Below are 23,368 nucleotides of genomic sequence, written 5' to 3'. Positions count from 1 at the left end.
GGGAAATTGCATTTGAATCCCAGTCAGGTGACCTGGTCTGTCTTGTGTGTGGTCCAGCCTGGCACCTCAGGTTGCTGCTAAGTCCACCTGAATGCTATGGCCATTGCTCAGTGTGTGGTTATAAATGGTCCCCCTCTAATCTGAGGTCTCTGGAGAGTGACAGCCTCACACTTAGGGTCAGTAGCCAAGGGATCATGCAGGGCCAACCTGTCCTAACACTGGGTGACCATTACTAGGCAGATGGGGTTGGTGGCTCTGTCCTGCTCTTGAGGGGGTCATGCAAGGTGGTGGGAAGTCCCTTGGAAAAAAACAGGGACAATTCCTGGGAGCCCAGAGGCCTAAGCGTATAGGTGAAGCCAGGGTACCTCCAAACCAGCAGCTCCTGAGTAGGAGCTAGCTTAGGCATAGGGTTCTGGGGCTTGGGGCCTCCTTAGCTGTCCAGGAAGCATGGGGACAGAGCAGATGGCGGCCTGAGGATGGGAATGGGGAGGGGCTAGTTGAGGAAGCAGGTGTAGGTGCTGGGGAGGGTGCTGTGACCCAGACTGGAGACAGCAGCCGGAGCTTCTACCAGCCCTGCTGGTGAGGGTGGGCAGGAGGTCCTGGGGAATGGCTGTAAAGGGTGGTGGTCTCTGTCGAAGGTCAGGCATCCCTGGTCCAGCAGAGGTCTCTTTGGAACAGGTGGAGTTCAGAAGCCCAACCCTGCCCTGAAGGAGCAGGTCTGCCAAGCAGGAAACCTGTCCCTAACCCATTGCCCCATTAGGATCAGCTGCCTGTCTGTGGGGTCCTAGCCAAGGCAGAAGCAACCTCTGCTAGCCTGGGAGACAGGCGACCGCCACATCCAGTTCATAGCTCAAAGGACATGGGACACCCCCAGTTCCCTTTGGCCATAGGCTGCAGAAAACACTGGGCCCAGGTTGCCTCCCTGGGATGTGAGGCAGAGCTTTGGAGGCCCAGGGGCCAGGCCTGGCCAAGTACTCAACCAGCAGAGGGACACAGTCTGTGCAGCTCAGCCCCCCCAGGTACAACCGGTCCCCTACCCAGACCCTTGGACTGGATCCAAGGCTGCTCCATCCAGGATTGGATTCCCCAGCAGCTCTGGGACAGAGGGTCACTTCCCTTCAACCAGCCAAGTCTGGTGCAGGGAAACCCCCTGACAGCTACCCAGTGCAGACACAGCCACCAGCAGAGGGTGCTAAAGGCCTCCTCCAAGGTGGGGCTCAGGTGCGCTCAGGTGGATACTGGTCAGGCAGGCAGCACCCACTGCAGAGAGGGTGCAGGAGGAGCCACAGATGCCACCAGCTGATGGTCAGCTGGGACTCACAGGTCTATGCTCTCTCTCTCTCTCTTTTAAACGTTTGCTTTTTTAAGTTTATAAGAACTTTATTTTATTTAGTTTGTAGTGGTGCTGAGGATGGAACCCAGAACCTCCCCCATGCTGGGCAAGTGCTCCATCACTGAGCCCCAGCCCAGCCCCGATGCTCTCTTTTGATGCCTCTCTCAGCTTGGGTGGAAGTTTTCCAAATCCAGTTTTAGCCTTGCCTGTGACACACCCCTCCTGGGCAGTGTGTAGCAAACCTGGCGACACTCCCACCTGGCATGTGCCCCACCAAGGCCAGCATGGGTGATGGGCTTTAGGCCTTCTGGACATCTGGCCTGGGACACTGCTGTGAGCAGGGTGGGCAAGTGTTGAGGGGGACAGTTTCCTGGGCCCCTCACCTCTCAGAAATGTCCCCCTGGGGCCCTCCTGAAGGGGTATAAAGGTGAGGGGCCTTCCTTGGCATGTTCACCCTGCCTGGTCATGGCCAGCCCTCTGCCTAACAGCTCATGAAGAGGCGCAGCTTCAGGAGGTTCCAGGTGGCTTCCAGGAGAAACTGGTTTAATGATGTGGCCTCGAAGCTCCCGCCCCGATTTCTGGGTGTGATGCTCTGTCCAGGGCTCCAAGACCACCAGTCACCAGCATGCAAGGCTCAGCTGGCCTGAGATGTGGCCAGGGAAAGCTCCTGTCCTGGGCTGTGCTGGGTGGGAGTGGATATCTGCAGCCAGCCATCCTCGGACCTTGCGAGGCTTCCTGTCTTAGAGCCCCTGCAGGCCATCTTTGGGGTGTAGCATCCTGAAGGGGACAAACCTGGAATCCAGGTCACCAGCCTGGCCAGCCTGAAAGTCTGGCCCACATGGAGTGTAGTGACAGCTGGGGGCAGGTGCACATAGAAGCAAGCAGCAGGTGGTGAGCATCTAACTCCAGAGGCCAGGAGCCCACATATGCCCACCTGGGGAGTCCTGTGGCCTAGGGCTGGCGGATGAGGGCTGGCACTGCCAGGTGGCAGGCTTGGCTGAGGTCGACCTTGGTTTGGGTGGGAGAGTGTGGGTTGCAGCTGAGAGGCCATCCATGGTCATGGCTCAGCCTGAGGACAGGCCAGCTGTCTAGAGGCGGGTGAGCACCCCCAGCCCACCTGAGTCCGGGTATACAATAGTCATGCACTGGGAGCAGCAGGAAGGCGAGTCCCGCCAGGCCTAGCAGTCCTCCGCCCTCCTCTGGTTCTTGGAATGGAACTTGTTCATGAGTTCCTCCAGCTCCGACCCACTCTGCTGCTTCTAGGGAGAAGGAATGGGGAACTCAGCCTAGGGGCCATAGGTCAGGACCCCACTTCTTTCCTGTGCCCCAGGAACAGGTCGGTGTGCGTATGGGGCAAGGAGGCGCAGGAGCAGGTGGCGAGGCGCTCACCTCCAGCATCGCCTTTTGCACTGTGAGTTGGCTGTACACACGGATGCCCTCCTCGCCGCACACCCGCTTCAGCTCGTCCTTGTTGAGTGAGAAGAGCTGCGGCCCAGTCAGGATACCCAGGTTCTCCACGATCCTGGGGGTGGGCGGGCGTGAGCGCGCGGCGGTGGGCGTGGCGGCCGGCGCCCACCCGCAGGGCCCTGCGCACCGGCTTGCGCCTGCTCACACCCGCACTCCGCCGGCCCGCCGCTCACCGGCCGCTGAAGGCCTTGGCTTCCAGCCAGGCTCGGACCTCTTCGGGCCCGGACTCGAAGGTGAGCGGCAGGTGCACCGGCTGGCTGCGCTCCACGCGGAAGTGCCGCTGCGGCTGCACCTTGATGTGGCTGATTTTCTTCATGAGCTCGTCGTTCACTTCATCCATTTGGTGGATCAGTTCTGCAGGAGCACGCGCTCAGCCACGGACCCGCGCGCTGGCCCTGGCTCCGCCCTGCCTCCCGTGGCCGGCCCCGCATCCCCTCGCCCCCTCTCGCCTCTCACCATCTTTGTTCCCTGCGAAGATAGGGGGCAATTTGTGCATCGGGCTGGCGGGACCCCAGTATTTCTGGCCGACCTGTGGGGGCAGGTGGTGAGGTGGGTGCTCTCAGGACCTGCCCAGGCCCCTACCTGGCTTGTGGGCCGGCCCTTCCTTCCCTTGGCCAAGACTGAGGAGCCCGCACCCGCTCTGCCCCACCGGGGTGCGGGAGTATTCCCATGCTGAGACTCAGCTGCCACCCTGCACCCAGGACAAACGACTGTCGTGGAGGTGGGGCGGAACAGAGCCAGGGCAGGTGGGCACCTGCTCCAGGGGGGCACCAGCATCCTCTGGCCGAGCCTCGTCCAGGATGTTGCAGGGCACATAGCCAGCCTGGCCACTCCGGTTGTGAAGCCTCCACCACTGCCGGCCATCCTCCAGCACCTGTGGTGGTCATCGGGCACTCAGCTCTTCTGTCATTCCTGCCCTTAGACCCCCACCCTCCCCAGGCCACCAGTACCAGTGAGGGTGCTGGAACCACTCACACAAACTTCGCTTTGCAGAGACCGCCCTGTGTGTCCTCTGAGCCCAGCCCTCAGTCCTCTGCACCCCTGGCCCCAGCCTCACTCCTGACCCCAGGGGCTACCCCTGCCTGGCCTGAGCAGGGTCCTGGAGGAAGGATGCCTCTTAGTCGCACTTGGATATAAACCACCCTCTACCAGCCTGCTCCACTCTCTGCCCCTCAGCGAGTAGCCTGGATTCGGGTTTGCACAGTGGCCGCAGGGGAAGGCTCCTGGGTGGGCATGAGTAACAAGCCCCTGCCAGGTTCACCGGAGGGCCCTCCACTAGGCAAAGGGACTGCCCAATGTACAGGGGCCCTGCATACCCTCTGGAACCCACCAGAAATGGAGGGCCCTCAGCCAGGTTGTGCTGGGGGTGGGGGAGGCTCAGCCCATGGGCCCACTGGAACCCAGGGACCCTAGGGAAACAGGGCAGTGGCTGTGCTGTCCTGGTGTTCCACAGTTCAGCCCCCTCCCCTGGTCAGCCTGACCCCCTCACCTCTAGGACCTCATCCTTGAGCACTGACAGCTCATTGGCATTGCGGGCTGTGAAGTCGTAGAGAATCTTCACATACTTGGTCATGGCTGGTGTTGGCTGGTGGCCCCTGTGAGGACCAGGAGGGACGGGCAGCAGCGTCCCAGGCACACAGCTGCCTGGCTTGTGCTGTCCAGGTTGCCGTGGAGGAGTGGCAGCTGCTCACAGCTCGGAATAGAAACTATGACAGCCCTGGAAGTTCGGGCGGGGGGCGGGGTGCAGGGCCCAGCCCTGCCCGAGCTACCCTAGGGGTCTTCAGGCCTGCCCCCCAGGGGAGTCAGCCAGCTGTGTGCCTGGAGAGTGACCGGGTCATGGCTTTCCCCAGCTGACCAGGGGGGCCAGGACTTTTCAGAGCCACAGTGCTGAGCGAGGGTTCTCTGGGGCGGGGGCAGAGCTGTTGGGGGTGCAGATCCAGCGGAACAGGATGGCTCCCTGTCCCCTCTGTGGTGGGGAGGAGTGGGGCAGGGGCCGTCGGGGTGAGCAGAGAGCTGCTGGAAACAATCCCTGTGGTCCTACCACAGGCTGGCGGTATGGGCTGAGCGGAGGGGCTTGTTTGGAATACAGATTTGTGCCCTTCCCGGATTCTGAGGTCTGGCAGTTGCAGGTGCCCCAGGAAGACCCTGGGCCAGGAGTGAGGATGCAGAAGTGGGGGAGGGCTTTGTCCCTGGGTCTGTCCTTTATGGTGCTGGGGACGGAACCCCGGGGCTCTATCCTTGAGTTCCACCCCAGCTCTTTTCTGTTTTTTATTTGAAATCCGATCCCCCTAAATTGCCCAGGCTGTTCTTAGAGTGAAAACCAGAGGCTAACCTGGCATCTTAAGCCACTTTGAGGAGGCATCTGCCACCACGCGGCAGCACCGGGGTGTGCTGTGAAGGGGTCGCCCCACCTCACTGCTTACCTGTGCGAGTGTGGGGAGCCGAGTGGCGGGAGGACATCTCCCTGGGGCGTGGACTCGGACAGGCCGTGTTTCGGGGAGTTTCTTATGGATAGTCGGCTCGCAGGGGCGGGCTGTGGGGAAAGCAGGCTCCATGTAGGCTGGAGGCCAGGCGAGCCAGGCAGGGGCTGGGTGAACGTTCTGTGACCTGACAGGCAGCGTTGGGGCGGCCCGGGCTGTGGCTTCCGGGGTGGCAAGGGCAGTGGTGAGCAGTGGCTGGGTAGGTGAACCCTGGCGGGTGGCAGACTCGGGGGCTCTGACCTGGTCATCTGGGGCAGACGCCGGTCCCTCCACCTCCCAGGGAGCCTCCTGCAGCACATCCAGAGGTGGCTCCCAGCCACTGTGGAACTTGGGCACGTAGGGGGGCACCTGTGGCTCCCGTGGCCACTCGGAGCTGGGGTGGGCAGTTCTGGGGTCAGCCAAGCCCCATTCTGGAGCTGGCCCACCCAGGACCCCATCCTGGTCCATGCCCTGCCCCTCACCCTGTCCATACCGGGGCCGTGTCCAGGTCTCCCCCAGGGACTCCCACAGTGACATTTCCTTGGGGACCAGGTGGCCGCGCAGGAAGGCCACAGCCTCTCGGGAGAGCAGTGGGCTGGAGACAGAGCGCGCGAGGTCTGGGCCTCCACAGGTGTTGACGATCTGGGGACAGTGTGTTTCAGAGGGCGCCCCAGCCTGCAGCTGCACAGGCTGACCCTTGGGAAGGGGACGCCATCCTGGGGCCTGGCCACCCTGGGTCCCTGCCCCCACCCTGCCCCAGCCCCAGGCACCAGGTCCAGAGGTCCAAAGAGGAAGTGCACCAGCTCAGCGGCACTGGGGTTCTGGATGTGCTTCTGCAGCTTGGCCTGGGGGAGCCGGCAGGTGACAGATGGCAGGGAACCGTGAGCAGGTGACAGATGGCGAGGCAGTGACCCTCACCACCAGCACAAGGCAGGCCTGAACTCACCAGCAGGTTGACGGCCAGCTTGGTTTTCTGGAAACAGTCGACAAACTCGCCCTCGGAGGGGGGCCGGGCCCGCAGCGTGAGGACACCCTCTGGCACAGGGTGGAGCTGTGAGCCCAGCCGCCGGCCAGCCCAGCCCTCCCTGTCCCATGGGCCTTGCCCGCCGTCCCTTGCTGCCCCACCCGACCCGGCCTTCTGCAGCCCGGGTGCCCCGCTCCGCCGGCCGCACACGCACCCGCTGGCCCCCTCTTGCCCTTTCTCTTCCCTTTCTTCCGCTGGTTCAGCTGCTTGAAAGCCTCGGCCGCCTTCTGCAGCCGAGCCACGAACCACTCGATGTCGTCCAGGGCGCAGTTGAGGACTTGCTGGGGTCAGAGGGGCAGGGTCAGCGGCAGCCCCACCCACTTGGGGCTGCTCCACAGGCAGCAGGCCATCTGGGCCCACTGCAGGGGAGGGTGGGAAGGCCCCGCGGGGCAGGAGGGCACCCACCGTCTCCTTCTCTATCCTCTGAGCCAGCACCGCCCGAGGCTCCTCGTCCAGAGATTCTCGGCGGCGGTAGCCTGGTGGGGACAGAGCAGCTGCCAAGGGGCCCGAGGACCCTACAGGGAGCCCCCACCCAAGCCCTGGGCCTACCTGGCTCAATGACAGGTGCGGGCAGGCCCACGCGGTTCTTGGCCTGAGGGGCGTCCCCAGCTTGGTGCTGAAAGGGGATGGGAGCTGGGCTCTGGGGAGGGGGTAGGATGGACTGCCGCTGCCGGATCTTCTCCTGGTGGCCCCTGGAGCAGAGGAAGGCCTGCTCAGGTGGCCACGCCCCACTCTTGGACAGCTGCCACCCTGTTGGCCCTCTGTGCCCTGGGCAAGATCCCCAGCTCCCCGCGGCCCCCATGGTCCTACTTCAGGGTCTGCGGCCGCAGCTTCTTTCCCAGCCGGCAGTCGGCCAGCGCGCTCTCGATGTCTTCCTGCACCAGCTCGGCCTGGGGGCACAGGGGTGTCAGGCGGGCTGGGCGGGCACTGTGCCCGCCCCAGCCAGCTGCCTCACCTCCACCTCGTCACAGTGGAAGAAGTGCACGTCGGGCCGGCTCTGCTCCGGGTCCTGGCACACCAGCAGCAGCACCGAGGGGTAGCGGAGCTGGTTCAGCACCGTCCGGCTGTGCTGCACGGTGGGCAGCGGGAAGTTCTCCAGCTCCTCCTGGGGGCAGCGGGCGGGCAGTTACATGGCCTCAGCTGGCCCTGGACACAGAGGTGGGCTGTGGCCACAGGCTTGGAATGGACCACAGATGTGGTCAAGGACAGAACCAGTGCCAGGCCAGCGGTGTGCTGGGGCGGCGTGCGCTCGGGGACAGGAACTTGCAGCAGCAGGGCAGACGCCGGCCACCATGCAGACCCAGCCTGAGCACAGCCCCGCGGACACAGGCAGGTCTGACTGCAGCCCACGAGCCGCTTGCCACAGGACACGGCCTGGCCCTGCCACAGGCGGCTGCCCAAGTTGCCCAGGCTCTGGCTGGGTTGGCCCTGCTGGCCCTCGGCACTGTCCTCTTCCGCAGAGACCCAGCACCCGCGTCGGCCCCGCCGATGGCCCACCCCGCAGCCTTACCCGGGTCTCGACGTCCAGCAGCCGCAGGGCCTTGCCGTCCACCTGCAGCAGCACCTCCTGCGCCCAGACCTTCTCCTTGGCACTGAGCTGCACCAGCTTCCGGATGGCGTCGTCCACAGACGTGATGGCCTCACTTTTGTCCATGATGAATGTGGCCAGGTGCTGGGGGGCAGCAGTCACCGCTGGGCACAGCTGGGCTTGGGCTGAGGCCCATGCCCAGGGGCGGAGACCCTGGCCAACCGTGGTCCCGCAGGGCCACAGCCTCACCTCAGGTGGAAGAGCCCTATTCTGCCCTGGTGGACACTTTGGGGATCACTACTGTGCGCTGATAAAACCTGCGAGCGTTCCCGACTGCCCGCCAGCCGTGGGCACTCCTCCGCCCTCCCCGCCTCCTGCTGCGGGGCCGCAGGGCCTTCTTCTCTCAAGACCATACAGCATCTGGATGCTGGGCCTCAGGCAGGTCCTGCCCTCACCACGCCCAGAGCAGTGGGGTCCAGGACAGGCCCCCAGGGGCTGTGTGTGGAAGGAGCATGTCTGGGGCTCTGCGGTTGCCTGGCCCTCCCTGGCCCCAGAAGCTGCCCTCCACCTGATCAGTAAAACCCTCCCACAGAGTTTCAGGATTCAGTAAGCACTGCCGGGACAGCTGGGTAAACTAGCCAAGCCGGGACACTCAGACCTCGCCCCCAAACACAGAGCCACAGAAGCACTAGAAGAAAACATGGGATGATTTCTCATCAACTCAAAGGGAATTTTCTGCACGGGGCACTTTCCTCAGCAAGAAAGAAAATCCATGTGCTCAGAAGACCATGGGGCTGGGGCTGGGGCTCAGTGGTAGAGCACTTGCCTAGCATGTGTGAGGCACTGGGTTCAAGTCTCAGCACCACATACAGATAAATGAATAAAATAAAGGTCTATCAATATCTAAAAAAATACTAAAAATAAAGATGAAAAGACCAACAAATTTGACACCACCAAAAATAAAAAAATAGGTGCAGTTCAAGGCCAGCCTCAGTCATTTAGTGAGATTTTCTCTGAACAAAATAAATAAATGAATAAGAAATAAAAGGGGCTGGGGATGTAGCTAAGTGGCAGAGCTCTCCTGGATTCAGCCCAGAACCCCCCAACACACAAATTAAGGATCTTGACAATAAGTAAGTAAACAAATGAATACTTAAATAAGTACAAGACAACACTGCAACAGAAAAATTGCCAAAGGATATGAGCACAAAGAAATCGAAAATAAGTAGCTTTTTTGTTGTTGTAGAGGGACAGGATACCCTTATTTTATTTATTTTTACGTGGTGCTGAGAATGGAACGCACGCCCCACACATGCTAGGCCAGTGCTGCACCACTGAGCCACAGCCCCGGACCCACAAATAACTTTTTAATACAGAAAATCTCACTGAACAAAAGAACCACACACTCTAAGCCTTCATCATTTTAGGAGTGAGTCCCTGTCCTTCTGACCAGCAGTCCCCGCGGTCGCACGGCGGTCAGGCGTGGAGACGGCCCTCTCGCCCAGCGCCTGCCAGCCTCCCTGTGCCCTGCCAGCTGTGCCGCAGGCACCCGCGCAGGGGCAGTGTGCACAGGGGCACGGCTGCTCCCTGCAGACCCACTACGTGACAAGGACCCACCGTCCACCTGAGGGGAAGCTCGGGGCAGAAGCGCAGGGGGCCAGGAGGTCTCTCTCCATCGCCGGAGGTGGAGGAAAACCGGAGGCGCACACTGTTGGCAGAACCCAGAACAACCCACCAAATGAAATCAAGCCCCCAGGCCACCAGACTTCTCCGTGGATTTCACAGGACTGAGACCACACAGGGGATGTTCTTGGACCACGGTGGAATTGAAGTAGAGATGAGTGACACAAAGTCAGCCAGGAAATCCCCAAATGTTTGGAAATTAAGCCACATATTTCTAAATAACCCATGGGTCAAAACTGAAGCCACAAGGAAAATTAAAAAACACACTCTGGGGCTGGGGGCACGGAGCACTTGTGTTCTGTCCCCAGCACCACAAAAAATTCTGAACTGAAGTTCTAAAAAACAAAACAAAACAGGCACAACCTATCTCAATGGGTGCCATATAACTAACTCTGCTGGCTGTCCCCCCAGTGCTGGGGACCCAGCCCAGGAGAGCCCTGCCACTGAGCTACATCCCCAGCCCTTTTTATTCTTACTTTTTTGAATTCAGGATCTTGATAAGTTGCCTGGACTGGTCTTGGACTTGTGATCCTCCTGCCACGGCCTTCTGAGAGGCCGGGATCATAGGTGTGCACCACCACACCCAGATAAAGCAGTGCACTCAGGGAAGTTCACAGCTTCAAATGAATATGTCAGGCAAAAAGTGAGACGTAAGATCAGGGGCCTAAGCTTTCAGCCTGAGAAGCTAGAAAAACGTGCTGGGGTGTGACTCAGTGGTGAGCACTTACTTGGCATGCGCAGGGCCCTGGTTTCAACCCCCAGTTCCATAGGGGTAAAAAACTATGAAAACGCAATAAAATAGACCCTAAAGAGAGTGGAAAGAAGTAAATTAAAAGCAAAAATCCACAAACTAATAAACAGAAAATCAATAGAGAAAAATCCAACCGAGTTAGTGTTGAAAGGAATGATAAAATTGATAAACCCCCAGCAAGAGTGATCAAGAAAAATGCTGGAGACAACACTCCCCAAAGCCAAGAGGACAGAGGGGCCATCTCTAAGACACACACAGGCACCCACAACCTGGCAATGCCACAAAGAAGCCTCACTGGCAAAACACGAGTATCTAAAGAAGAAAGAACGAGAAGCTTCACAAACTTTCTGAAAACTGAGATGAGAACTCTTCCCTCCTGCCCTGTGAGGTCAGCACAACCCTGACCCCCAAGCCTGCCAAGGGTACTATATGAGAGAACTGCCCATCAATATCTCTGGAAGACATTGACACAAAAAGCCCTCAACAAAATATCAGCAAATCAGTCCATTCACACATAAAAAAGCCGGTATAGCCAGGCACATGGACACACGCCTGTGAGTCCAGCAACTCAGGAGGCTGAGGCTGAGGCAGGAAGATGGCCAATTCAAGAAGAGCTTGGGCAACTGAGTCAGACCCTGTTCCAACAGAAAAAAGGGCTGGGAGTGAGCGCAGTGGTCGCGGTTCCCTGAGTTTAATCCCGTTTTTCTGGGGGGAGATAAAGAGAGTAACCTTGACGAAAGCAAGGTCACGCCAGAAATGCAAGGTTGGTTCAACTTACAGAAGAGTCAACCAGGGAGCCGAGTACAGTGGCTCATACCTGTGATCCAGGTTACTCAGGAGGCTGAGGCAGGAGGATCACAAGTTAGAGGCCAGTCTGGGAAACTGAGCAAGACCCTGTCCCCAAATAAAAACAAAAAGGGCTGGGGGTACAGCCCAGTGGTGCAGCATTTGCCTAGCATGTAGGAGGCCCTGGACTCAATCCTAGCACCACCAAGGAGAAAAAAAGAAGTCAGTCAATGTAGTGAATGAACCTCAATAGATTCAGGAAAAGTATTTAACAAAATCCAACACCAATCATGATTAAAAACTCAGCAGAGGAAATTTGAACTTCTGCATACTAATAACAGGTATCTACAAAAACAGGCAACAGATGGGCTATGAATGCTTTCTCTAAGACTGGACTTATGCAGAAGAATCCACGCCCTTGTCTTTATCCGGCATTGTATTTAGTCCTAGACAGGGAGATAGGCAAGAAAACAAAAGAATGATTTAAAGACAGGAAATGAAGAATGGTCTTTATTTTCAAGCAATCTGATGTGTATGTAGAAAATCTAAGCAGTTTACAAGTAAATCACAAGTAACTTGCGAAATACTCAATTCACCAAGGCCTCAGGACACTTGATCATCACACCAAAGTTCAACTGCTTTTTTATGTGCTAGCAGAAGACAGCTGGAAGATGAAGTTTTAAAAACAATACCTTCTTTTTTCATTACTGAGCATTGAACCCAGGAGTGCTCTTTAACACTGAGCTACATCCTCTTTTTTAAATTTTAATTTTGAGACAGCATCTTGCTAAGTTGCCAAGGCTGGCCTCAAACTCACAATCCTATGACCTCAGCCTTCAGAAGAATTGGGATTATATCTTCTGAGCAAATGGGCATGCACCACCACACCCAGCTAAACAATACCACTTGTGATAGCATATAAAAATCAAACACCTAAGCAACAATTTAACAAAAGGTATGCAAACCTTCTACAATGAAGACCACAAAACACTGATGAGAAATTAAAGGATACCTAATTAATGGAAAGACATCCCATGTTCATGGCTGGAAAGACACAATACTGTTAAGATATCAACTCTTTCTAAACTGATTTATAGGTTCGACTTGATGCCAATGAAAATTCTAGCAGCCTTTTTGAGGAGCAGAAATAGACAAGTTGATTCTGAAATTCATATTTCAGCATAAAGAACTTCAAATAATCAAGCAAATCTTAGTTGGGCTTGGTGGTACACATCAGTAGTCCCAGTTACTCAGGAGGCTGAGGCAGGAGGATCACTTAAGTCTCGGAGTTTGAGACCAGCCTGGCAACATAGCAAGAGTCCATTTCTAAAGCAGAGAGGGGTGAGGGGGAGGGAAAGAGAGACTCGGAATATCTTGAAGATAAAGAACAAAGCTGTGGGACTCATATGGCCTGATTTCAAGGCTGATAAAGCTACAGTGAGTCAAAACTTGTACAGAGCATGGACAGGTCAGTGAAACGATGATCCCAGAAACAGACCCATCCATGTCTGGCCATCTGTGTTCACAGAGGTAGCACAGCAGTCCCTCTTCACTGTGGCTGGACGTTCACCCAAGAAAAAACGGCCTCAGTGCTGCCTCACACCACCCACCGAAAAGCCTCTGGGGTGAGCGGTTGGCCGAGAGGCAAAGGCGGACTAGAGGCGCTCAAGGAAACACAGGCAACCACTCCTCGGGAGGCAGAAAGCCCAACCTCAGAGAAGAGAGGAGGTGGCCAGTCGGAATCACCAAGATGCAACACTGCTGCCCTCCAGAGAGAGCGGTCACGAGTGGACAAGCCCCGGACGCGAGGTCGTCCTGGTCCTCACACCTGACTGCGCCTACGAAGAACTCCACAGGGGTCAGAAGCAGCATCAGACGGGAGCGCGCAGGCCGGGCAGCTGGCCGAGAGGCCCGGGTCAGTCCTCCACAAACTCTCGGAGAGCAGGTTCACCAAGCAGAGAAACAACGCAGGCTGCAAATGGCAGGGTCTCCTTGCCAAGCCGGGGTGGGCTGCGGCCCCAGGAGTCCTGCAGGAGCCCGGGCCATGGAACCACTGACCGCATGGAGAGCCGGAAGGAGGAGACACGCGGCCGTGGCACCCTGCCGCCTGGCCCCACGGTGCAAAGGAAGGTCCTAACCTTCTCTCGGGCCTCAGTTTCCTCATCTTGATAGGGGCAGGAAAACCCCACTTACTGCCCCACCCTCGCTGGCCGCTGGGCAGGCAGGAAAAGGCCCTGCAACAGCTGGGATGAGCCAGGCCAGCTTGGACCAAAGTCCAGGATCCAGGCTGGGAGGACGCAGGCAGGTCCTCAGGGAGGCTGCCAAGTCCCCTGCAGAAGGGTGGGGCTGCCGGGGAGCGGCTGGTGACCCGCCACCCTGACACGCTCTGCTCGGACACAAGCTGCAGTGGTAGCTGCACAGTGGCCCAGACTGCCCAGGCCAGCGGGGGAGCCCCGGCCATCCCGACCCACAGGACTGCAGAGCCTCGGGTTCCTTGGACCCTTTCTGCAGACAAGGAGACAGGCTCAGACAGCAGTGGGGCTCGGCCCTGGGCGCGCGTGAGGCCAGGACACAGAGAGCAGCAGCGGGCCCACAGCCACGGCTGGTCACACAGGGGCCCGCGCCCCCGCCCCCGTCAGCGCCCCTCCATTCGTCACCCATCGTCCCCCCAGCCTGGACGGTGGCCAGGAGCCCATCTATAAAGTGTGCTTCCTAAGTTCCGCGGTAGGAGAGAGCCTCCCAGGTTGGCTGGTCCAAAGGGCGCGGGGCATGCAGGGCAGTTCCGAGGCACCTGCAGAGCCCGCGAGCTCAGTACAGGGCCTCTTTGTTCCTGCTTCTCCCGCTAACCCAGTTCCTTGTCTGGGGCCAAGGTGACAACTTCCTTCCTGCAGGCTCCTCCACACAGCGCCAGGGCGCCTCCCCAGCACAGCCGGGCAGTGTCCACCTCAGCACCCCCTCCCCAGGGCAGTCTCCCTCAGACGAAGGGGCGGTGAGCCCACTGTGGCTGAGCCCAGGACCAGTGTGGGGCAACCCCTGGCTCTGGCCTCCTGCTTCTCTCGGGCCTCAGCTCCCCACCTGCTCATGCGCCCGAAGCACAGGGGACAGGAGTGCTCCCCAGGGCTGGGCCTCACCTGGACGTGGTACTGGGAGGTCTCGTGCATGATGACGTTGGAGTTGGAGTACTTCTTCCTCTGCTCTGGACGGGGAGATGGTCGTCACTCAGCCCGTCCACCAGGACCACCAGCCCCCAGGCCCGCTGGGACTGGACCCCAGGGGGCCACAAGAGAGGTGCCGTCAAGGGGCAGGTGCTTCTCTTGGGCCCCTCATGAACACTGGAGGCCTCACAAGTGTGAAGTCCAGCCCCTCCTCAGACAAGGAGGACTCTCGGAGGCCCTCTGCTCCGCCCAGCACACGCCCACGACCACCCCAGGAAGGCATGAGGCCTGCTCAGAGTGGGAAGGGCAGCTGGTGGCTGTGGGGCCCGTCCTGGGGTGCCCGCCTTCCCAGGGGAGGGGTCTGGGCCAGGCTTGCCCCCCGCAGAGCCGCCACCAAAATCTTCCCCCTTTCTAGGGGCTTCTTGCTTTCCCGATGGTGCAGCGTCCAAAGGCACAGGCCGTGACGGGCCGGGGAGGGATCTGGCCCCTCCGGCAGCAGACGCCTGGCTGCAGGCCCTGCTGCCCCTCGGTCGAGTTGCGGAGGCGCGGGAAGCGAGACCGTCGCTCCCTGAATTATTTAAAGGGCTCTCCCCTTACTGCCGGGGGAGGGTGCCTGTGCCAGGACTCTGGGGGCAGACCTTGCCAGCTGTCAGTGCTCAAGGGTCCAGAGGCCTGCGGGCACCCGGGAAGGTCAGGCCTGGCCTGCTGGGCCAGGGCCCGAGCGTCCGCCTTCCCGAGTCTGGCCTCTTCTTCACCCTCACTCACCAAACAGATCCTTTGCGCTCATCTTGGCCACACCGTCGGACCGGCCCAGGCTGCCACTGTGGGGAGGGCAGGTGAGAGGCAGCAAGGCCTCCCGGGGGCCTCCCTGAGGACTGCTAGTGGGCAGGGCGGGTGGGGATGGGGCTCACTTGGCAGCTCCCGGGCAGCAGCTCATGGCTCCTGACTGGCTCATGGTGTCCTTGGTGGTGGCCAGCAGCCGGGAGGGCAGAACTCGATGTGGCCTGAGTCTGGGGCCCGATGCCTGGCCCACGCCTGCGGGAACAGAGGGGCCGAGCTGACACCTCCTTTGGTCCTGGCCAGCAGCCTTGTTACTCCCCAGACAGGACCTCCTCTCCCAACCCCAGGTCCAGGACAGGAACTCGGTGACTTCACTAGATTCCCCAGGGGATCCTCAGGGAGTAAGCCCCCTACCCTGTGTTCCAGCTAATGGCCACTGAGCCCCATCTTGCCTCAGACCTTCAGACCTCCACAGGGATGCCCTCCCAGAGGATGCCTGGGAGGGTCTGAAGAGGGGTGTGGGGGAAAAGCACCTTCCCAGCAGAATTCAAGTATGTTCAAAGGTCCTGGGGCAGGTGGCAGCCAGCAGGGGAGGATGGCAAGGAAGTGAGGCCAGAGGCTGGGGAGGGGCACACAGTGTAGAGGGAGCTCCAATCCCGCCTTCCCGTCTTGCCCTACCCCAAAGGGGCCTCTGCACACTGCTGTGAACACACAGCCCATGCTTCTCCACCCTTGGCTCCCTTTGGGCCCTTGGAGTCTGAGCAGGGAAGCCCTGTGGCAGACAATCCTGGGGTCCTTGGTACCTAGAAAGTAGTCTGGGGGTGTGGCATCTCCTCACCCTGATGGGAAGGCAAGGTGGGGAAAACAGGGCAGGACCCTTGGCAGCAGCCCAAGAAAGGATCTGGAGAAGGTGGGTATGGGTGGGTGTTCAGAGGGGTGGTTAGTGTCCCAGCCTCCCCTGTAGCAGAATTCACAGGCCTGACCACTCTCCAGCCGCATTCTGGGGAAACTGAGGACAGGTTGCTAGAGCGCGCAGTGTCTGACCTGGCTGGACCTGTACCTTCCCTGGGGGGTGAGCAAAGCCTGGGGCCTGGGCTAGCCTGACATTATGTGTCCTGTGGAGACCACAGTGCCAGGCTGCCCCAGATCCCCGGTGGGGTAGGTGGACAGCATCTTAACTGTCTTCCTGGGGCTCTGTGACCAGCTTCCCGTGGGGTCCTGGGTCCACACACTGATGTCACCAGCAAGGCCGTTGCTCCCGACTGCAGTGTTTGGGTCTACCAAGGCGGGGCTCCAGCTTGGTATGGAGAGCTGGGGGAAAGGCCGGGCCCCAGGACCTTCTGGTTAGAGCAGGTCTTGCTGGGGAGCACTCCCAGGAAAGGTGGGGGCCTGGGGGCTTTGGTCACGCCTCAGCCTGGCTACTGCTCTGCCCTCCCACATGCCACAGGGGGCTTGGCCAGATCGCCCTGTCCACCTACCCGTGGAGAATGTGCGGAATGCTCATGACCTCAGTGGGTGAGTCTGAGTGTTTGCTTAGAGGGATTCCTGGCAGGCTGGACCAAGGGCACTGGGCACGTGGGTCCAGGTACACACACCTGGGCAAAACGAGCACTCGAGACCCAAGCCTGTGGCACGCAGACGCACACAGGCTGGGTGGCACAGCCGTCCCCCGGGGAGTCTAGGCTGGGATCTCAGGCCGAGTGGGAGGAGGCTGGGGCCGCCTAAGGCCTGTGTGAAGTCTGCCCCCCAGTGGGCTTCAGCTGGGGGGTGGGGAAGCCATGCGTGGGTGGAGATGGGGTTCCCAGCCCTGGCCTTGGCCCCTGGGCTTCAGGCTGCACTTTAGTTTTATGGAGGCCATTTTCCTGGTATAAAGGGAGGACCTAGCATGCCTGGGGACTGGTGGGTGGACACTGGAGGGAGGAGGCCCCAGCAGGCCAGGGAGGGTGGAGGAACTGGCTCCAAGTTCAAATTCCAGCTCCACATGCTGAGTGACCTTGGGGAGGGGTCAGCTTAGTCACCAGGGCTCCTGGCTGCCTTCATGGGAGCCAGGTGGGGCCCTGGAACAGGGCAGTCCCTCAGGCCCGCTATGACCTGGTCTGGGGAAAGAGTCCTGTCCAGGTGGGAGGGGGGAAGGGACAACTGGGAAACTTATGGTGGGGAGGAGTGTGTGCACTTGAGGAGACCTGGGTGGGCAGAGGGTGCAGAAGCCTGGCTGGATGGGAGCACTGGGCCCACAGGACCTGGAACTGGGCAGGTCCAGCAGAGGCCTGGGCATAGGGTGGCACTGCAGATGGGTTGCCCCCAGCAGGGCCCCCTTCCTTATGCAGCAAGGATTGTGCCCTGGGATAGGGACAGCGGTGGTCTGTGGGATGTGCCTACTTCCTCCCCTGCCACCAGGGACACCCTCACACAAAGGGACAGTCTCAGGCCCGCCTTGCCCAGCGACCAGGAACCCCAAAGCCCTGGTAGCCCACTCTCCAGGATGGGCCCAGCAGGGTTCCTGCAGCCACAGCCCCAGCCTTCCTCCCCTCTGAGACTCCACACCTCAACTCTGACCAGCGACTGACCCAGCCTGATGCTGTCCCGCCCTGGATTTCCTCCTGAGCTCAGTGCCCAGGAAGTGCCAGGGCCTGGGTTGTGTGCCCACCTTCAGGATCCTGCCCAGGAGGAGGCCTCAGCCTGGTCGGCAGGATGGGAGAAGCTCCCTCGTCCCCCTTCTCCGGATGCAGGGATTCCTCCACCAAGCCCCAGGGCTGGGAGGGGGCCGGGACCTGGACGGGTGAGTCATCTGCCACTGGCTTAAAAATATCCCGGCGCCCCGGCCGCGCCCGGAGGACTGGCAGGCTGGGCCGAAGAGGACGGGTTCCTGGGCCACAAGCCCCCGCAAGCCCCTGCGCCCCTGCGCCCGGCCGCCCCCAGCCTAGCCATCCCCAGCGCCGCAGGCGTCCAGCTGCCAACCGGCCGGGCCAGGGCCCCGCCAGGGCCCCGCCAGAGCCCCGCGTCCCATCGCCACTGGGGAAACTGAGGCCCAGGCGGATGAGCTCCTTGGTCGCGCTCACCTGCTCCCGGCAACTGCGTCCGTTCTAGCTCTGGCCAGTCCTCCGGTCGGTGTGTCCGCCAGTCTGTCCTCTCTCGGCGGCCGCGCTAGCTCTCCGCGGGCGGGCGGGTCGCTTCGCGGGGCGGGGCTGGGCGGGGAGAAGACGAACCTGAGCGACAGGTTACCGAGTCACCGGGAGCGGAGGGGGAGGCGGGGCGGCCGGACGCCCCTCCCCCGCCCGCCCGCCGGGGCTGCTCACCTGGGAGGCTGCGTGCGGGCTGGAGCCCTCCCGAGGGTCACTGCGAGCTGGCCTGCTGGGAGCAGCCCTGGGGCCACCTTGATGGGCTCCAGTTCAGGAGGTCTGAGCCGCGCCCTGCCAGGTGACCCTAGCTTCACAGGTGGCACAGGGCAGAGCCCCTTCCTTTTCATCTGGTGCTGCGATGCTGGGGTGGAGGCATCAGTCCGTGAGTGGAGGTCAGAGGTAGGAACCAGCAGAGACCCACAGCCTAGCTCCCAGTCCAGAGGTTCCTTAAGTTCCCTCTTCCTGCTGCACCCCAAAGGGTGGGAGTGTCCGGTGGCTTAGCCTCTCCTGTGTTCTGGCCCTGTACTCATCAGGCTGTCTCCCTGACCCGCCCTGTGCAAGCCTGTTGCTCTGCCCAGGACAGGGCGGGTTTGCACAGAGTGAGCGCTAAGGTTGGCTGGCCTTGAGGAAGTGAGGGGTCGGAGACATCCTGGGCACAGGCAGGGTCCCCAGGCTCCAGCTCCTGTCCCTGGAGCGAGTGCTGTCGGGAGGCGGGGCTGGCCCTGGAGGGCCAGAGCTGCTGGCCTGCACTCAGTCACAGGCAAGCTTGGTGGAGGGGAGGCAGGAGTGGCCTTTGTCCTCTAGGCCCAGCACCTGCCGGAGTCCAGACAAGGCCTGGTTCCTGGTTCACAGCCTTTGTGGCTGGCCTCAGGACCTGGCCCAGTGCTGTTCCACACGTGACCCCCTTCTGAACCAGCGTGCAGGGTCAAGCACTCTGCCGGGCACAGGGAGGGGCAGGCATCCACCTGTGCCCTTGCCCTTCCTGGGCAGGGTCAGGAATGGGCAAAAGTGGGAAGTGGGCACTTTGGGCCAGCTGGACCTGTAGTGTTATAGGTGGTGTGGAGCAGGTGCCCACCCCCTTGTGTGGCCAGAGCGAGCGGGCTGTCAGGGGCTCCCGCCCAGACCTGTTAGCTGTGAAGCCTTCCTGCCCGGTCTGCAGGGTGAGCACACAGCCCTCCTGGGCATCCTGGCTGCGGGTGCCAGGCCACAGGATGCTGAGAGCACTGGCCCTTTCCATGCCTGTGTGTGGATCTGCTGCAGGGCAGTGAGCAGGAAAGCAGGTGTCCAGGCCACCTGAGGTTCACTATGGCTTCTGGGGTCAGACAATGTCAGCTGAGGGGCCCTGGGTGAGGACAGGGCAGTGAGGCTGACCCTGGGGGTGGCTTAGGACGCTGGGCAGCCCTGCCACCCTCAGCAGTACACAGAGGGAAGGGTATTCTGGCCAGGGCTGGGGTGGAGGGCAGTTGGCTGGAGGTGAGTCTTGGGATGAGGTCATGAAGGAGCAAGTGGTGGGAGGTGAGGGGGCTTTTTTGTAGCAAAACCTGGGAAGGGTAAGCAGCTATAATTAGAAGAAATTCACGCAGGTGTGAACATTTATTTACTTAACAACTGTGGTGAAAACAAAGCCAGACACTGGGACATAACATCATTCCAAACAGAAAACAAGAGACGGAGGCGAGCTGCTAGGAAGATCGGCTAGGACCCTGATTTGCTCCCTTGTTGCGTGACACGGGATTGAACCCGGAGCACTACCACTGAGCTACATTCCAGCCCTTTTATTTCCCGAGACAGGGTCTCACTAGGTTGGAGGCTAGCCGTGAACTCGCCGCAGTCCTCCTAACTCAGCCTGAGTCGCTGGGAAGACAAGCATGCCCCACGGACCTGGCAACCCTCTTTTCTAAATGTGTGTGTGTGTGTGTGTGTGTGTGTGCGTGTGTGTGCGTGTGCGTGTCTGTGTGTACTTTTCTTTAAGGTGCTGGGGATGGAACCCAGGGTCCTGCACATGCGTGGCAAGTGCTCTACCACTGAGCCACAGCCCAGCCCAGCTAAGATACTTTTTAAGAGCACTTACGCTCAGACTGCAAACGGAAAAGTTGAAGGTGGGGTGGAATTCGTTGTCTCATCCGAGTGCGACGTACTGAAGTCCCCTGGTTCACTCAGACCCCATGGCTGGAGCTGCTCTCCAGCCTGGCCACTGCCCCCACAGCCTCGCTGCCCTGGACCTCAGAGGCACCCACGGGGAAGGGAGGGTGGGGAGGTGAGAACCGGCAGGTGACTGGCCCGCTTGCCCTGCTCTTTTGTGGGCCCTGAGCGTATCATTCTGCCCAGGCCTGACAGGCACCCGGGCACAGGGCTGCCACCTGCGGCTCTGGAGGAACTGGTGGCAGAGTGAGCCAGGCTCTGGACACATGAACTGGGCAGGGTAGGCAGTGTGAGCGCCCCGGGGACTGGTGGGAGCCCTGGACCGCAGCGGCTGCTTCTCCAGGGTGCGCCGAGGGGTTGTCACTCTGGCAGCCTCTTTTCTGCAGGGCTTTCCCTGCTCTGGCCCTGGTGGACCCCTCCCAGGGCTTGAGTGGATTCCCCTGCGCTTCTCACCCATGGCTGTTCTCAACACCTGGGCCCCTAGGGGTTTGTTCTGCCCTAGTCCCAGCCCGACCCCAACAAAGACAATTAGCGAACTATCCAGAACCACCTCTGGCAAATCAGCAGGAGAAACACCACCCTGCTCGGCAGTGGGGGAGACTGCTGGGGCCTGGAAGGGGTGGAGGAGGCAGCTGCAGAGGCCGAGCGGGCATCTACCTGAGGAAGGCTGCGATGGCCACCACCTGCAGGGTAGCCTCCAGGCCGTGGAGCACCAGCAGTCCAGCACTGAGGACAGCATCTGCCCAGAGCACCAGGGTCTGCCAGAGCAAGAAGTGGACGGAGAGAAGGCCGACGCCCACCGTGAGGGCCAGGCTGGCAGCCAGGGGCCCCTCAGCCTCTGTCAGGTTGCCACGTGTGCCTGAAGAGCAAGCAGATGAGAGTGAGGCAGGGCACAGGACATCGGCCCTGGGGCAGGACCACCGCCCACCCGAGGCCTGCTGAGGACAGCGCAAGCCACAGGACTGGGGAAACAGCTGGCTGTGGCCACCCCCAGGAGCTGGCCCTCTGTGGATGTGGGGCAGCCCTGGTGTCTGAAACTCTGGGCATCTGCCTCCCTTTCCTAACCCAGGTGGGATCTGGAGGTGCAGGTGTCCGCACAGAGTGTCCTCACCTTCCAGGCAGCAGGGCACCCGGGCCTGAGCCTGACGGGAGGCTGGGGACCTGCCGCAGCTCCCCAGGTGACGGGGGAAGGAAGGTGGATGCTCTGACAGGCTGTTTGTGACCTCCTGTGCCTCCAGATGGGAGCACGCACCAGTATCACCTGTCCTTGGGACAGAGCTTCCAGACCAGGTAAATGATAGCGCAAGACGACACTGAGCAGCACCTACAGCACCTAGGCAACCGTCTGAAGGAAGACCTCACCAGGAACTGCCCGGCGGGGTCTCAGCTAACGGTCCAGCGCTCGGACGGCACCTGTCACAGCCAGCATGCATCCACCGCCAACTCACCCAGGCACAGCTGAGCTGCTTCCAGGACCCCCATCAGCAGGAGCAGAGTCAGGTCGAGGACCAGGCAGCGCCAAGGATAGCTGAAGACCTGACCTAGGACCGGGCAGACGGGTCAGCTCACGCAGCAGCGGGCTCCTGGGCCTGCCTCGCACTCCCGACTTACTCTTATAGGTGATCATGAGGAGCGTGGCCAGGAGGTACAGGGTGAAGTACAGCGTGCTGAGGTGAAAGAGCGCTTGAAGAGGAACGGAGGAGAGCTGGCGAGGGGTCAAGGATCCACCAGCAGCAGACTGGGGGGCGCCCTCCCTGCCGCCCAAGCCAGAGGGGCTGGCGCTGTCATCTGCCGCATCAGCAGGCCCTTTAGGCTCCTGCAGATGGGCCCTCACAGTGGCCATGGAGACACAGCCGCTTGCTTTGCTCCCTGTAGGGGGCTTCCATCCCTCTGCAGCCCCCGGTGGGTGCAAGGGCCCCTCCCCTCCAGCAGAGCTGGAGGTCTGAACATCAGTGCTCGGTGGCTGCAGGGAGGGAGGTGGGAGCCTCCACACACTAGGGTCACCCTGACTCTAGTTACGAGGGAGAAAAAGGTGGCTTCTTCCATTTTACTTGGAGAAAGTCTACTTCTCTTTTGGGGGCAGCTAAATACCCACTAGCGATTTCCTGGGCTCTGGACACTTGACATTTATTTGTGCTGAGTCTAGGGGCACCTGCAGTGCGGGGCTTCACTTTTTGCTACAGGAGTGCCTCCTGGCCCAGGGGGAGGTGAGGGCTCCCAGCTGAACTGGTGGGTACAGAGCCCACACGTCCACGGGAGGAAGTTCTGTCAGCTCTCCGAATCTGTCAGAGAGCTCCTCCTCAGAACGTGAGAGGAGAGGTGCAGCATGGGAGGAGTGAACGGGCAGAGAGCTGGCTGCAGGGGTCAGTAGTCCAGCCTCGTGGGGCCCCTGCAGGGGCCAGTGCCGGCCTGGGCAAGCAGGATGCAGCAGCAGCAGGATACCCCCGCGGAGGAGCCTCTGCCTGGAAGAGAAAGGGTGGTCAGTGAGTCCTACCAGAGTGCTTTCCTGGACCCACTGGGCAACAGGGCCCTTCGCATTCTACTTTATCTCATGTTCAGAGAAGGAAGCAACCATCACAGTGGGCCAGCAGCTAGGCCCTTGTCTCTCACACTTCAGGGAAGCAAACACCCCCCAAATAAAACCAAACGGCAGCTTCCTGTCCTGTGGTCTGTACATTTGCCTCAGGTGTGCAACACTGGATGGATGCCTTTTGTGACTTGTGAGAAACTGTTTTTCCATGTGATCAGACATTCACTTTCCTCTGGAATTTTGTTTCCCCCAAATCTCTCCTCAGGAAGGAGAGAATTTTCTAAACTAGCTCTCTAGTCGTGCAGCCCTTGGGCCAGCCCCACTCCCACGGTGCTCCTGGTTCTGTCTTGGGATGACACAAGGGGCTGAGGGAGGCTCTTCAGTCCTGCTCTGAGGTGCTGAGCTCAAAGACCCCGCTGCCTTGGCCCTGGATGGCCCATGGCCTGGCCAGACTGCCCATCTGAAGAGGCTCACACCGGTGCTGCCATGATACAGCACAGATGGACCATGGCCTGGCCAGACTGCCCGTCTGAAGAGGCTCACACCGGTGCTGCCATGATACAGCACAGACGTCTCCATGTGTGTGTGCACACCTATGAAAATTTAGAATT

At 60.3% G+C, this 23,368-nt stretch overlaps 2 protein-coding genes across 10 annotated transcripts; both read right to left on the bottom strand.

Moving 5' to 3' along the window:
- Window positions 1-1,368: 1,368 nt before the first annotated feature.
- Eps8l2 (EPS8 like 2) lies at window positions 1,369-18,478 on the bottom strand. 9 transcript variants are annotated; one of them, XM_047518167.1, is made up of 25 exons: window positions 18,263-18,471; window positions 18,026-18,172; window positions 17,614-17,737; window positions 16,146-16,277; window positions 15,770-15,867; window positions 15,098-15,221; window positions 14,952-15,007; window positions 14,163-14,227; window positions 7,794-7,955; window positions 7,239-7,388; window positions 7,094-7,173; window positions 6,833-6,975; window positions 6,689-6,759; window positions 6,438-6,564; window positions 6,206-6,294; window positions 6,030-6,104; window positions 5,753-5,901; window positions 5,521-5,653; window positions 5,224-5,333; window positions 4,290-4,395; window positions 3,555-3,674; window positions 3,257-3,329; window positions 2,974-3,154; window positions 2,723-2,855; window positions 1,370-2,592 (listed from the first exon to the last, which is right to left on the bottom strand). In XM_047518167.1, the coding sequence occupies exons 6-25, from the start codon at window positions 15,139-15,141 to the stop codon at window positions 2,512-2,514; spliced, it is 2,148 nt and encodes a 715-aa protein (XP_047374123.1). In that variant the 5' UTR covers window positions 15,142-15,221; window positions 15,770-15,867; window positions 16,146-16,277; window positions 17,614-17,737; window positions 18,026-18,172; window positions 18,263-18,471; the 3' UTR covers window positions 1,370-2,511. The 9 variants fall into 9 exon arrangements, with proteins under 9 accessions (XP_047374129.1, XP_047374123.1, XP_047374122.1 ...); XM_047518173.1 differs by lacking the exon at window positions 15,770-15,867 and having other exon boundaries at window positions 1,369-2,592; window positions 7,245-7,388; window positions 18,263-18,478; XM_047518166.1 differs by lacking the exon at window positions 15,770-15,867.
- Window positions 18,479-19,659: 1,181 nt separating this feature from the next.
- Tmem80 (transmembrane protein 80) lies at window positions 19,660-22,594 on the bottom strand. Its single transcript, XM_047518175.1, has 3 exons — window positions 21,839-22,594; window positions 21,676-21,768; window positions 19,660-21,086 (listed from the first exon to the last, which is right to left on the bottom strand). Exons 1-3 carry the CDS (start codon window positions 22,068-22,070, stop codon window positions 20,881-20,883), a joined length of 531 nt encoding a protein of 176 aa, XP_047374131.1. The 5' UTR covers window positions 22,071-22,594; the 3' UTR covers window positions 19,660-20,880.
- Window positions 22,595-23,368: the final 774 nt, after the last annotated feature.

Source organism: Sciurus carolinensis, chromosome 11 (assembly GCF_902686445.1).
Source record: "Sciurus carolinensis chromosome 11, mSciCar1.2, whole genome shotgun sequence".
Taxonomy (NCBI): Eukaryota; Metazoa; Chordata; class Mammalia; order Rodentia; family Sciuridae; genus Sciurus; species Sciurus carolinensis.
Note: the sequence above shows the minus strand (reverse complement) of the source record. Positions and strands in the feature narration are given on the sequence as shown.

What these genes read in the sequence shown, in the direction of transcription:
- Tmem80 (XM_047518175.1), bottom strand. Translation starts at nt 22,070, where the DNA reads ATGGCCACTGTGAGGGCCCATCTGCAGGAGCCTAAAGGGCCTGCTGAT. An exon ending in CCTCATGATCACCTATAAGA is followed by an intron (nt 21,769 to 21,838) that starts GTAAGTCGGGAG and finishes GCCCGGTCCTAG; the next exon opens with GTCAGGTCTTCAGCTATCCT. An exon ending in AGCAGCTCAGCTGTGCCTGG is followed by an intron (nt 21,087 to 21,675) that starts GTGAGTTGGCGG and finishes CTTGCTCTTCAG; the next exon opens with GCACACGTGGCAACCTGACA.
- Eps8l2 (XM_047518167.1), bottom strand. Translation starts at nt 15,141, where the DNA reads ATGAGCCAGTCAGGAGCCATGAGCTGCTGCCCGGGAGCTGCCAA. An exon ending in CCTCCCAGTACCACGTCCAG is followed by an intron (nt 7,956 to 14,162) that starts GTGAGGCCCAGC and finishes GCTGCCCCCCAG; the next exon opens with CACCTGGCCACATTCATCAT. An exon ending in TCCACTGTGACGAGGTGGAG is followed by an intron (nt 7,174 to 7,238) that starts GTGAGGCAGCTG and finishes CTGTGCCCCCAG; the next exon opens with GCCGAGCTGGTGCAGGAAGA.